At 67.4% G+C, this 11192-nt stretch overlaps 1 protein-coding gene across 1 annotated transcript in view; it reads right to left on the minus strand.

Moving 5' to 3' along the window:
- CHLRE_12g507700v5 (uncharacterized protein) overlaps window positions 1-10651 on the minus strand; it is a 15126-nt gene extending 4475 nt beyond the window's left edge. Inside the window, exons 1-23 of the mRNA XM_043068191.1 lie at window positions 10523-10651; window positions 10314-10405; window positions 10001-10088; window positions 9232-9362; window positions 8906-8993; window positions 8461-8562; window positions 8078-8167; window positions 7414-7767; window positions 6880-7218; window positions 6297-6527; window positions 5609-5974; window positions 5214-5335; window positions 4612-4782; window positions 4336-4428; window positions 3896-4007; window positions 3420-3605; window positions 2950-3129; window positions 2593-2681; window positions 2156-2292; window positions 1637-1889; window positions 1203-1362; window positions 502-870; window positions 6-125 (exon numbers count right to left, since the gene is read on the minus strand). Coding sequence (XP_042918176.1) covers window positions 6-125; window positions 502-870; window positions 1203-1362; window positions 1637-1889; window positions 2156-2292; window positions 2593-2681; window positions 2950-3129; window positions 3420-3605; window positions 3896-4007; window positions 4336-4428; window positions 4612-4782; window positions 5214-5335; window positions 5609-5974; window positions 6297-6527; window positions 6880-7218; window positions 7414-7767; window positions 8078-8167; window positions 8461-8562; window positions 8906-8993; window positions 9232-9362; window positions 10001-10088; window positions 10314-10405; window positions 10523-10564 — 3915 coding nt within the window. The 5' untranslated portion in view covers window positions 10565-10651. The remainder of the gene's footprint in view (window positions 1-5; window positions 126-501; window positions 871-1202; window positions 1363-1636; window positions 1890-2155; window positions 2293-2592; window positions 2682-2949; window positions 3130-3419; window positions 3606-3895; window positions 4008-4335; window positions 4429-4611; window positions 4783-5213; window positions 5336-5608; window positions 5975-6296; window positions 6528-6879; window positions 7219-7413; window positions 7768-8077; window positions 8168-8460; window positions 8563-8905; window positions 8994-9231; window positions 9363-10000; window positions 10089-10313; window positions 10406-10522) is intronic.
- Window positions 10652-11192: the final 541 nt, after the last annotated feature.

Consider the following 11192-nt stretch of genomic DNA (forward strand, 5'->3'; position numbering starts at 1 on the left):
CCCACCGTGTCCAGTAGTGCCATGACGTTGAAGTGGCGCGTCTCCAGCTGCAGCAGCAGGAACAGCAGCCGCGCCGTGTACAGCGCGTCCGTGGCGCCGAACAGGATGCGCGGCAGCAGCATCTCCTGACAGGGGGGGAGGGATGAGGGGTGGGGCGGGGTGGGGTGGGGTTGCAAGGATTGGTACAGGTGGGGTGGAGTTACATTCATGATAGTGGTGGTGGGGTGGTAGGGGGTGGGTGAGTGGAAGGGAGAATGGGGAGGGAGGGCAAGAGAGATGAAGGGGACTTCATTCAAGGAATGGGGCCGCAGACAAAAGGGGCGGTGATCAACAGAGGCGCGGCGTTGCGCACAGCACCCGTCACGGGAGCACCCGTCACGTGGCATCTTGCACCGCACACCTGACACGTGCGCTCCAGCCTCCAGCCCTACCCACCCACCCAGCCAGCCAGCCAGCCAGCCAGCCACGCACCCAACCACCCAGCCTGGCCCCGCCGCCCACCTGAGACATGGGCACATAGGGGCTCTTGGCCAGCACCTTGGCACCAGCCGCACCCACACCCGCACCCGCACCCGCCGGCGCCGCCGCGCCGCCACTGCTGCCCGCCGCGCCCGCCGCCCGCTCCTTCGCCTCCTCCCCGTCCGCGCCGCCCGCCGGCGCCTCGCCCTCCTCCGCTTTGTCGTCCCCGCCCTTGGCCGCCGCCGCTGCCGCCGCCTGCTGCTGCTGCTGTTGCTGCTGCTTCTGCTGCAGCAGCGCCGAGTTGACGCGGGGGTGGAAGAAGGAGGTGCGCTGCAGCGCCAGCCGCGACCGCACCTCGTCCACGTGACGCCGGCGGGACTCCAGCTCCGCACTCAGGCGCGACTGCTTGTCCTGTGTGTGGTGGCGGTGTTGGTGGTGGTGTTGGTGTTGGTGTTGGTGGTGGTGGTGGTGGTGGTGGTGGTGGTGGTGGTGGTGGTGGTGGTGGTGATGGTGGTGGTGCATGTGGCGGGCTGGGGTGAGGGTGTGGAACGGTAAAGGGTGCAGATTGACTTAGGGTTGCCCCCCCCCCCGCCCGTGTACCCACCATCTTCTGTGGTTCGTTGCCGGCGCTCTCCCTACCCACGTTGCTTACCTATCCACCCACCCACCCGTCTACACACACACACGCCTCCCCCCCCTCCTCCCACCGCCCCGCCCCCCCCCTCCTCCCCCTGCCCCCTAACCTGCAGCGCCGCCTTCTCCGCCTTGTAGGCCTCGTACTGCTGCTGCAGGTTGTTGGACACGTAGGCGGAGGAGGACTGCAGCCCCGGCCGGATGTAGTTGAGGTAGTTGGACTCTAGCGCCGCCAGCTGGTCGCGAACCAGGCCCAGCTCCTTGTCGTACCTGCATGTGCGAGCAAGTGTGTGTGTGTGTGTGTGTGTGTGTGTGTGTGTGTGTGTGTGTGGTTAGGGCGGTTGCCGGTTTTAATTGGTTTAGATTCCCCTTCCTCTACCACCCGCCCTCTCTTGGGCTCGGGCACTGCACTTGTCTCGTGCCCTTCCCACCTGTGCCCCTCCCCCTTCGCGTAGAATCGACTGTAATCCCCTCCCCCTGGTTCGGGTTTTAGGCTGGTATGTGCAGCCCCCCATCCCTCCTCCCTCCCCCCCCTCGGCCCCACCTCTTGATGGGCACGTATATGTCCTGCAGCTGCAGGCTCCAGAAGGTGGCGTACATGTCCGGAGTCACATGCGACCACAGACCGCTGCCGTCAACGACGTCGCCCGGCCCGCCGCCGCCGCCGCCGCCGCCGCCGCTGCCTGTGCAGGCGGGCAGGCCGCGCAGCACGCCCGCCCAGGTCTTGTCGCCCACACGCGCCTCCTCGCGTGGGGCGCCGCCGGCCGCCGCCGCCGCGTCCGCGCCGCCCGACGGCGCTGCGGGAGTTGGTTGTGGGCCAGCGGTCAGCACAGGCATGCTTCAGAGGTCCCCAACCCCCCCATTAATCTTGGAATCCACCCCCACCCCATGCCGCGCGACTGTTTCCTTACGGGATTGGTTCAACGTTAACCCCCCCCCCCCCACATACACACACACGACCACCCCGTCCTCCTTCCCTCCCCGCCCTCTCCTGCCCCCCTCCGCCTCCCCCTCCGCCTCTCCGCCTCACCCCTCCCGCCTCTCCCCCCCGCCGCCGCCTCACCCGCCGCGGCGCCCGCCTCCTCGCCCTCCTCCAGCTCGCCCTCCTCCGCGGGCTGCGGCGCTGCGGCGTCCAGCAGTCGGGCCATGACGGGGCGGTAGATGTGCCACACCACCTCCACGTCAATGCCGAAGTCGCGCCTGGGGGCAGCAGGGGCAGCAGGAGAAGAGCAGGGGCAGGGGCAGCAGGAGGAGAAGCGGTGGTTAGGGAGGAGTGGTGGTTAGGGAGGAGGGGTGGTTAGGGAGGAGTGGGTAGGGAGGAGGAGAGGGCAGAGGAGAGGAGACAAGATGATTCGAGGAGGTTGTGGATGTGGTTGGAGGAGGTGGAGGCATTGGAGAATACGGTCGCACCGCCACGCGAGTCGTTCACGGTTCATGCGCTCCCTCCCTCCCCATCCCTCCACCTATGGTACATACAACCCCCCGCTCGGCCTAGCCTACCTGAGCACGTCCGGCGGCGGCAGCATGTCGGCGTAGGCCTCCACCGGCAGAGCCAGGCGCAGGAACTCGCACAGGTGCAGCAGCGTGTCCTGGAGGTGGGTGGATGTGGGTGGGGGTTAGGTTGGGGTGGGTGTCGTACGCTTGGGTGTGGGTGGCGATTGGGGATACGATGCAGGCTGGCTGGGCGGGCAGAGGGCAATGAGAACCAAACCCGCAACGCGCAATGCATAGGCCACGCTCTCCTCCTCGCTCTTTTGCATTGGGCTCGGTTTATTGTGGGCTGGTACCTACAACCGCCCCCACCCCACCCCACCCCACCCCGCCCCATCCCACCCCGGCCCCCCCTCCTTCTCTCACCTGGCACCTGTCGTACATGGTCGCGATGAACTTGACGAGCTTGGAGTCGGTGTGGTTGATGATGATGGAGCGCTGCTGCGCCACCAGGATCAGCAGCGGCAGCGTCAGCGCGCTGCTGCAGCCGCTGCCGCTGCCGCCCGCCGCCGCGCCCGCCACACCCGCCGGCCGCCGGCCCTCCACCTGTACGGCGGCGGCGGCGCCGCGTGGGATGAGGGGAGCGGGAGTGGGCGCGGGAGTGGGTTTGTCACAGATGCGCATACACGGGGAGAGGGTCGAGAGCGTGCTACCTGGTTCGTGTGTTTCTGTTGGTGCATAGCAGGCGCTGTAACCCGGCAACCCGCCCATCGTTCCCACTCCCTAGTCTTCCTTGGGACCTTTTCGTAAAAGGCTCGGGCATGCAACCCCTTCCCCCCTCCCTCCCTCCCTCCCTCCCTCCCCTCCCCCTCTCCCCCCCCCCCTGCTACACTCACGTCCTCCAGCGCCCTCAGCAGGCGCTGCCGCCCCTTGGCCAGGTCCTTGTGTGTGGCGGTGCGCCCCATGCCCAGCGCCGCGTCCGCCTCGCCGCCGTCCAGCACCACCGCCTCCGCAATCAGCTCCGGCCCGCCCGACAGCGCGTCCATCTGCTCCTCAGACAGCAGCGCCTCCAGCCGCACGCCCTGAGGGTTAGGTGGTGGGTTACAGGGGTAGGGGCTTAAGGAGGTGACATTCATGATCAATGACTGCTGGGAGGGGGTAGCGTGGTGGGAGGTTCCACCGGATATGGACCGGGCCCCCCTCTCTGCTCTCCAGCAGCATCGTTTATTAGGGTTGACCGTACATCGCTTAACCCCTTCCCTCCTCCCTCCCCCTCCTCCCTCCTCTCTCCTCCCTCCTCCCTCCTCCCCCCCTTCCCTCCTCCCCCCTCCCTCCCTCCTCCTCCCTTCCCCCCATTCCCCCCCACACACACCGTCATGGACACGATGATCTGCTGCAGCACCAGCAGGTCGAAGGCGTCGCCGGCGCGCAGGGTGGTCACCAGGAACTGGAGCACAGCGCCCACGTCCAGGTCGGAGAAGCGCCTGGGCAGGGGGAGGGAAGGAGGGGAGGAGGGGGAGGGGGAGGGGGAGGGAGGGGAGGAGGGGGAGGGGTGGAGGGAGGGGAGGGGTGGTGGTCAGGCTGTGTGAGGCGGGAGGGGGTATCTCAAACTGGATAAACCAAGACCCCACAGCGCCCAGAGCCCACGGCGAGACGGGGGGAAAGGCAGCCTAGGTGTTTGTGTGTGCTTGAGAAGAGGCACGACGGGACAGGTTGCCCATTCCGGCCAACCCAGCCCCCCCTCAATCCCATCTACCCCACCCCATCATCCCCCCCAACCCCCAACCCCAGCCAGCCGCCTCCCCCGCCCACCTGCAGGCTGCCCCCGTGAACCTGGCCAGTCCCTGCAGCCAGCTGCTGATGTTGACGCCGTCCTCCTTCACCTTGTCGCGCTCCACTGCAAGCCTGGATGGGGCAGCAGGGGGGGATTACACTCATGATTAACTAAGAAGTGAAGGCGTAGCCAGAAAGGATCTTTCCCCCCCATCTTCCCCCCCCCCCCCCCACTTCATATTTGATACACACCATCCCATGGATGGCTACCCCCCCCCACACACACACACACGCGCACACACAACCCCCACACACCTGGACAGGATGACAAAGGTGAGCACGTCGTAGCTGAGCGGGCTGAGGTACTTGAGCGCCTCCAGCGACACCTCGATCTGGTTGTCGTACACCTCGATCTGGGTCACCACCGCCTCCATGACCGGCATGGGGTTGGCGTGGGCCACCTTGGCCACCATGCGCGCGTGCGGCCTGCGGGCGGTGGTGTGAGGGGGGCGGTGTGGTGAGAGGGGGCGGTGTGGTGTGATGGGGGTTACGCTTATAGTAGATGTTTGGGGAGTGAAGTTGCGAAGTGAAGGAGGCGGAGGGTTGGGTGAGGGGGAGCAGCAGTAAGGGAGCGCAAGAATGAGGCAGGTAGGCAGGGAGACGAGACAGGAAAGCGGGGAAAACTCGAACGTGCACGAAGGCGTACGGTACCGAGTGGAGCATGGGAGACGCCGGTACCCGGTAGCAGGTGCGGGCGGCACAAAGACACGGGCCACACCGGGCCGCCTTCCCACCGCCTCCCACCCCACCCCCACCCCCACCCCCTGATTCCCCGACTTGTATCCTATTCCCATTGTCTTAACCTTGCGACCCCCACCCCACCCCCCGCCAGCGCCGCCGCCAGCCTCCTCCCCTACCTGCACGCCTCCTTCTTCTTCTGCGGGTCCGTGGGCAGCACGAGGCGCTTGAGCACCTTCTTGGTCTCCACGGTGGCCAGCCGCCACGCCGCCTGCAGCAGCGGCTGCGTCTGGGACAGCTCCTGCGGCGGCAGGAGGAGGGGCGGGGCGAGGGTGGAGGGTGGAGGGGCGGATGGGTTCATGGGGTGGCGGCCACACCAACCGCCTCCGTACACGAACTCCCCCCAACCCCACTCCATTCCATTCATTCCGCCCCTCTGCAGCACGTGAGCATGCTTTCGGCTATCCCCCTCCCCTTCACTTCTTAATTAGTCATGAATGTAATCCCCTCCGTTCTCTCCCCTCCCCTCCCCTCTCCCCTCCCCTCCGTCCCCTTTCCCTCCCCTCCTTCTCACTCTATAGTCGGCGTACACGCGGTACCGCGCCTGCACCGGCAGCAGCCGCACACACTCCCACACCTCCCCCGCCAGGGGCAGGTGCACAGGCCAGCACGCCACGCCCGGCAGCAACACACCGCTGATCAACTCCTCAAGCGACGGCAGCGGAGGCGGAGCCGCCGCCCCCGCCGCCGCAGAGCCTGCGGCGCCGCCTGCGGCGCGGGCGCCTCCGGCGCGGCCGCCTGCTGCGGCGGCGGCGGCGGCAGCGGCCGGAATGGGTGTAGCGGTGCCGGCGGCGGCGGCGGCGGCGGCGGTGGCGCCTGCGGCTGCGGCTGCTCCTGAGGCGATGTCGTTAGTGAGCTGGTAGCGGACCAAGCGAATGACCTGGAGAGAAGATAAGGGAAAGATGCGGGAGAGACAGGGAGGAAGGGGGAGAAAGGGTTGGCGAGCGGGGGGGAGGAGGTACATGTGTGTGCGTGTGGCGGTTGCTTTGATGACGCCGGTGAGCAGGCGCCGGACAAGAACGAGGCAAAGTACAGGGTCCGCACAGGGGCGAGGTGCTGGGCGGGGGGTTGCAAAGATTGGTACAGAGAAGTGTAGCAAAATAGACTGCAGATGGCAATGCAACCGCCCCACAGCTCTGATCCAATCACAAAATCTCGCACAAATCCCATTCCCATTTCCACTCCCCCGCCCCGCCCCTCACCTTGGTGAACAGGCGCACATCGCGGTGCACGAAGGGCCCCAGCATGGCCAGCAGCCGCAGAGCCAGCGGCGTCAGAGCAGGACCCGAGACGCCAGATGCGGCGGCGGCGGCGGCGGTCGCGGTGGCGGCGGCGGCGGCGGCGGCGCCAATGGCGGGGGCGGGGGCGGCTGCGCCGCCGGGCAGGGGCGCGGGCGCCGCCTCTCCGGAGAGGGCGTGGCGGGCCAGCACGCCCTGTGGTGGGTGGAGCGGTGTGAGAATGGGGGCGTTGCTGGCTGCTGGATATGTGCGCACTAGGCACGTGCAGGTCCCCAGGTGTGGACCAAGGCTGCCAGGTCAACGCCGCCAGTTCCTCGCCCTAGCAAGCACAGCCGTAGGCCCCACGCTCCCCGCAGCACTGGGACGTATTGCAATCGTGGGGTTCCGGCACATGCCCCCGCATGGGTTGCACCGGGTTCGGTTTACCCCCACCCACGCCATTGATGATGATGGGGCTTGCTCATTGGGCTCGGGCAAACCACCCCCCCCCCTCACCCCCCCTCACCCCACCCTCACCCCCCCCCCACACACACACCCACGTCCCCACCTGCGGGAACAGCGCCGCATAGCGCGGCTTCACCTCCGCCTCCAGCAGCCGACACAGCGCCGCCCCAATGGCGGGCGCCGCCGCCGGACTCGCCCCCTCCGCCACCAGCCGGTCGTGCAGCTCCAGAGCCACCTCCCAGCAGTGACTGCTGCTACTGCCGCCGTTGCTACTGCCGCCGTTGCTGCTGCTACTGCCGCTGCTGCTACTGCCGAGCTCCAGCAGCGCGTCCAGCAGCGCCAGGGGCTGGTTGTGTTCGGGGTTGGGGCCGGCGGCCAGGCCGCCCACCGCCGCCGCCGGGTCCAGCTCAAAGTGTGCGGCGGACAAACCGGCGGCGCGAGGCTGGGGAGCGGGGGTAGGGGGGGACAGCCGTCCATGCAAGACGGGGTGAGTACACAGGGGCAGAACACGCATTCTGTGGTGTAGGGGGTACATTCCCTAACGAATGACCCCTCCCCCGCCTCCTCCGGCCAAATCCCCCGCCAAACTCACAGGACAACTTACCAACCACACCCAGCCACCCACCCAACCACCCACCTGCGCCGCCGCCGCCGCCGCCGCCGCACCGCCCTTGCCGCCGCGGTCGCGCTCCTTGCCCGCCGCCTCCCGCGCCGCCGCCTCGCGCTCCGCCGCCGCCGCCGTGGCTGGCAGCTCCATCACCCCTCCCGCCCCTCCCCCGCCCCCTGCTGCTCCTCCTCCCCCCAGATTGATCGTGCCAATGTCATTCACGCGCCGCATCAGAGCCTCGCGAGCCGCCTTCTGCGCCGCCGCCTGCGCGGCGTCGCTGGGCGCCATGTGTGCGAGCAGCTCTGTGAGGGTGGCGCGGCGGCTGGCTATCAGCTGGGCCGCCACCAGGAACAGCGACCGAGGAGCGGGCGGCCGGGAGGGGTCCTGCGGAGGGGCGGGCAGGCACAGGCAGAGGGGGGGGGAGGTTCGACACAGTGCGTGGCGTGTGTGTGTGTGAGCGGCGCGTGTGGCGGTGGGACGGAGGGAGGTCGTCGGTGGGGCGCGGTTCTTAGAGTGGGGCAGGCGCACACGCACGCTTCCCCATGTCTGTGACCCCAGTTCCTCCCCAGGGTCCCCCTCCCCTCCAGCCACACCCCCTCCCCTGCCCTCCAGCCTCAACACAGCCTCCCCTCCACCCCCCCCCCAAACCCCCACCCCCCCACCCCCCAGCCCCAGCCCCCCCCCAGTCCCCCACCTGGTACCCCTGCAGCTTGAACCCCAGCAGCTGCCCCACCGCCTCGGCCTTGAGCAGCTCCACCACATCCAGCAGCGCGGCGTTCAGGGGCTGCGCAGGGGGGTAGGGTCAGGTTAGGGGGATGGTGCATTCGTGATTAAGGACATGCATGATTGATTAAGAAGGAGCGACGTGAGTGAGCATGGGGTGAGGGGACAGGGAGAGGGGGGCAAGGAGGGCGGGCGTGAGGGGTTGTGTAGGTGTGAGGGCCGAAACACAGGGGAACCCCATCCGCCCCACTCGCCTCCCCCGCAATCCCCATCCTCCTCTTCCTCCTCCAACTACCTACAACTACCTACAACTACCTACAACTCCCGCTCCTCCCGCTCCTCCTGCCGCCCCACCTGCGCCGCCGCGGCGTCCAGCAGCAGGTCCAGGCAGCGGTTGGGGTCCAGGTCGAAGCAGCCGATGAGCGAGTGCAGCTCGCGGGCCATGGAGGGCAGGTCCTGGGCAGGGGGGCGGGGAGGGGGGGAGCGGAGGTTGGGGTGGCCGTCCATGTGAGGCGGAGGGACCGCGCCAACTCAGGTGCCAACTCAGGTGCCACAGCTCGCGCCACCCCTCCCCCATTCCCCTCCCCCCGTCCTCGTCCTACCACCCTAGTCCTGCTGGCGCCCCACCCGCCCTGTCCCGCCCCCCGCCCTGGGCCCCGCCCACCCGCGGCCCTGTGCTTTGCGCCCGTGCCAGTGCCAGCGCTGCCGCGCCTCAGCGTTGCGCCTGCGCCCGCCCTCCGCCCCCACCCCTCCGCCCCCACCCCCCCTCCCCTTAAGGCCCTCCGCGCCCTCCGCTCACCCCCGGCTGCATGGCCCCGCTGCCGAAGTGGTTGTACAGCGTGACCAGCTTGGCGTAGCCCTCGCTGTCCTCGCGCAGCAGGTTGTACCTGTGGAGGGGAAGGAGGAGGAGGAGGAGGAGGGAGGAGGAGGGAGAGTGAGTTTAAGGTTTGGGTTGCATCATTAGCGACTCGTCCGCACGCTCACGTAGTGCTGCCTCCCAACCCCTATTCGTCGGGCTCGGGCGTACAACCCCCACCCCGACCCCTTGTGCCCTCCCTGGCTCTCCCTCCCTCCCATACCTGCGCCCTCCCTGTCCCTCCCTCCCGCCCATGCTCCCACACCCACTTGGCAATGGTGTAGTTGAGCTTGGTGTTGTAGCGCACGCTCTTCTTCTCCCACAGCGCCTTGTCGCGCAGCAGCCCCACGGTGTGCAGGCACTCGGGCTCCAGCACCTGAAGCAGCTGCCGGTCCGACACCTGCAGGGGCAGGGGGCGGGAGGGGGAGGGGGGTTACAGTCATGATTAGTTAAGGAAGTGGTAGGGAGGGGGGGAGGGGGCGGCGTGAGAGGCGGGCGGTTGCTGTATGGCAAATGCCTAAGTCCAACGAACAGGCGGTGGGGCGAGTAAGAAGACAGAGTGGAGTACCGTACGGTGCCGGGTGCACCAGGTGCAGCCGGCGGGGGAGAATGACCCCCTGGACAGCCACCGCACAACCACAGCCCCGCGCCGCCCTGCTCCCCGCTGCCTCTCACTGCACAGGCCGCCAATGTGGCCTAGCCAACCCTGCCTCCAGACCCCCCGCCGGAACCCCCGCCGGACACGTTCTGCCCCCGCAGGCTGCAGTCCTGTTGCCCCCCCCTTAGCCCCAAGGATATGCTCCACCCGGCCTCCCAGCCCGGCCTCTCGCCTCAGGCCCACGCCTCAGGCCCTTGCGGCGCCTTTCCTACGTCTGGCGGCCTTCCAGCTACCCTCGCCCTCACCCTCACCACAGCCCACCCCAGCTACGCCCCCATCCAGCCACCCAGCCATCCAGCCACCCAGCCACCCAGCCACCCAGCCACGCCCCCATCTAGCCACCCAGCCACGCCCCCAGCCAGCCCCCGAGCGCCACGCACCCGCTTGTCCTGCCAGCAGGCTTTGATGGCGGACACCAGGTTCATGCTCTCCGAGCCGCGCCCGACCTCGAACCGCACCCACAGCAGCCTGTGACGTGGGTGCGTGCGACAGACGTCAGGAGCATTTAAGAAGGACAAGCATGATGATGCGGTCAGGATGTGTGAAGGCGATGGGGTGGCAGGCCGGTGGTGGTGAGTGGGGACTGTTGAGGGCGGAGGAACCGTGGGCGGGGCGGGCGGGATACTGACCGGGTGGGGAGCATGATGCACGCCGGAAAAGACGTTCATGCTATTGTGAAGCTTTATATCCTACCAGAACACATCCACCAGCGTCTCCGCGTATGACGCCGGCGGGCCGAGGGGCTCAAGAGCCTGATAGTATGCATCCGGCTCAAATGTAGCTCCCTGTAATTAACGATAAGCAATGTGGTGCTTGAAGCTTTCAAAGAGAAGGGTCCACAAAGCGGTGCACACGATCCTGCGAGTCATCGTTGCTTGCTGCTCCTCCTGAGCTGAATGTACCTGGATGGCCTTAAGTGTTATCGAAAGGAGCTTCTCCTTCATGTCGGCCGCCATCTTGCGCGGTAAGCGCGCCTTGCGACCAGTTTTCAAGCAAACTTCCTTTCGAGCGTGTGCGCGTCGATTCAAACTATTTTCATGTTGAATAAGTGCGTTTTACAGATACCTGGTCGCGAAATGGTTGCGGGGAGTTGTCACGGCGGGGGCGATGCAGTTTGACGCCCCCAACCCATCCGGGCAATCCTCGCCGTGCTGACCAGCTGGTCCCTGCCCGGGCTTTCGCTTGCGCGTCATCACCCTTCTTGTCCCGATGTGACTCCTCTTTGGCATCAACACAGCAAGCTCCTAGAATGGTTGCTTCCGTTTCCTCAGTACCGTACCTGCTGCCGCCCAGCGAAGGGCAGCTGGTGCCAGAGGCGACGGGGGAGGTGGCATGCTGCAAGGGTGCCACAGAAGCGGCTGCTGCTGCCACTGCTGCGGCATGCCGCAGACGAGCTTGGCGTATGGGCGTGCCTCAATACGCCCTGGTACGAAGGCGCGTATCACTGGTATTAGTATACCAGGCACCACTCGTGAACCCGCCATCATCCCTAGTGTCGGTGGGGCTTGCGTGTCCGTTGGGTCGCGGCTGTCCTTGGAATCTTGAAGCCCCGCTGCCCCGGCCTTGCCCCTT

The sequence above is a fragment of the Chlamydomonas reinhardtii genome, chromosome 12, assembly GCF_000002595.2.
Source record: "Chlamydomonas reinhardtii strain CC-503 cw92 mt+ chromosome 12, whole genome shotgun sequence".
NCBI classification, from domain to species: Eukaryota; Viridiplantae; Chlorophyta; class Chlorophyceae; order Chlamydomonadales; family Chlamydomonadaceae; genus Chlamydomonas; species Chlamydomonas reinhardtii.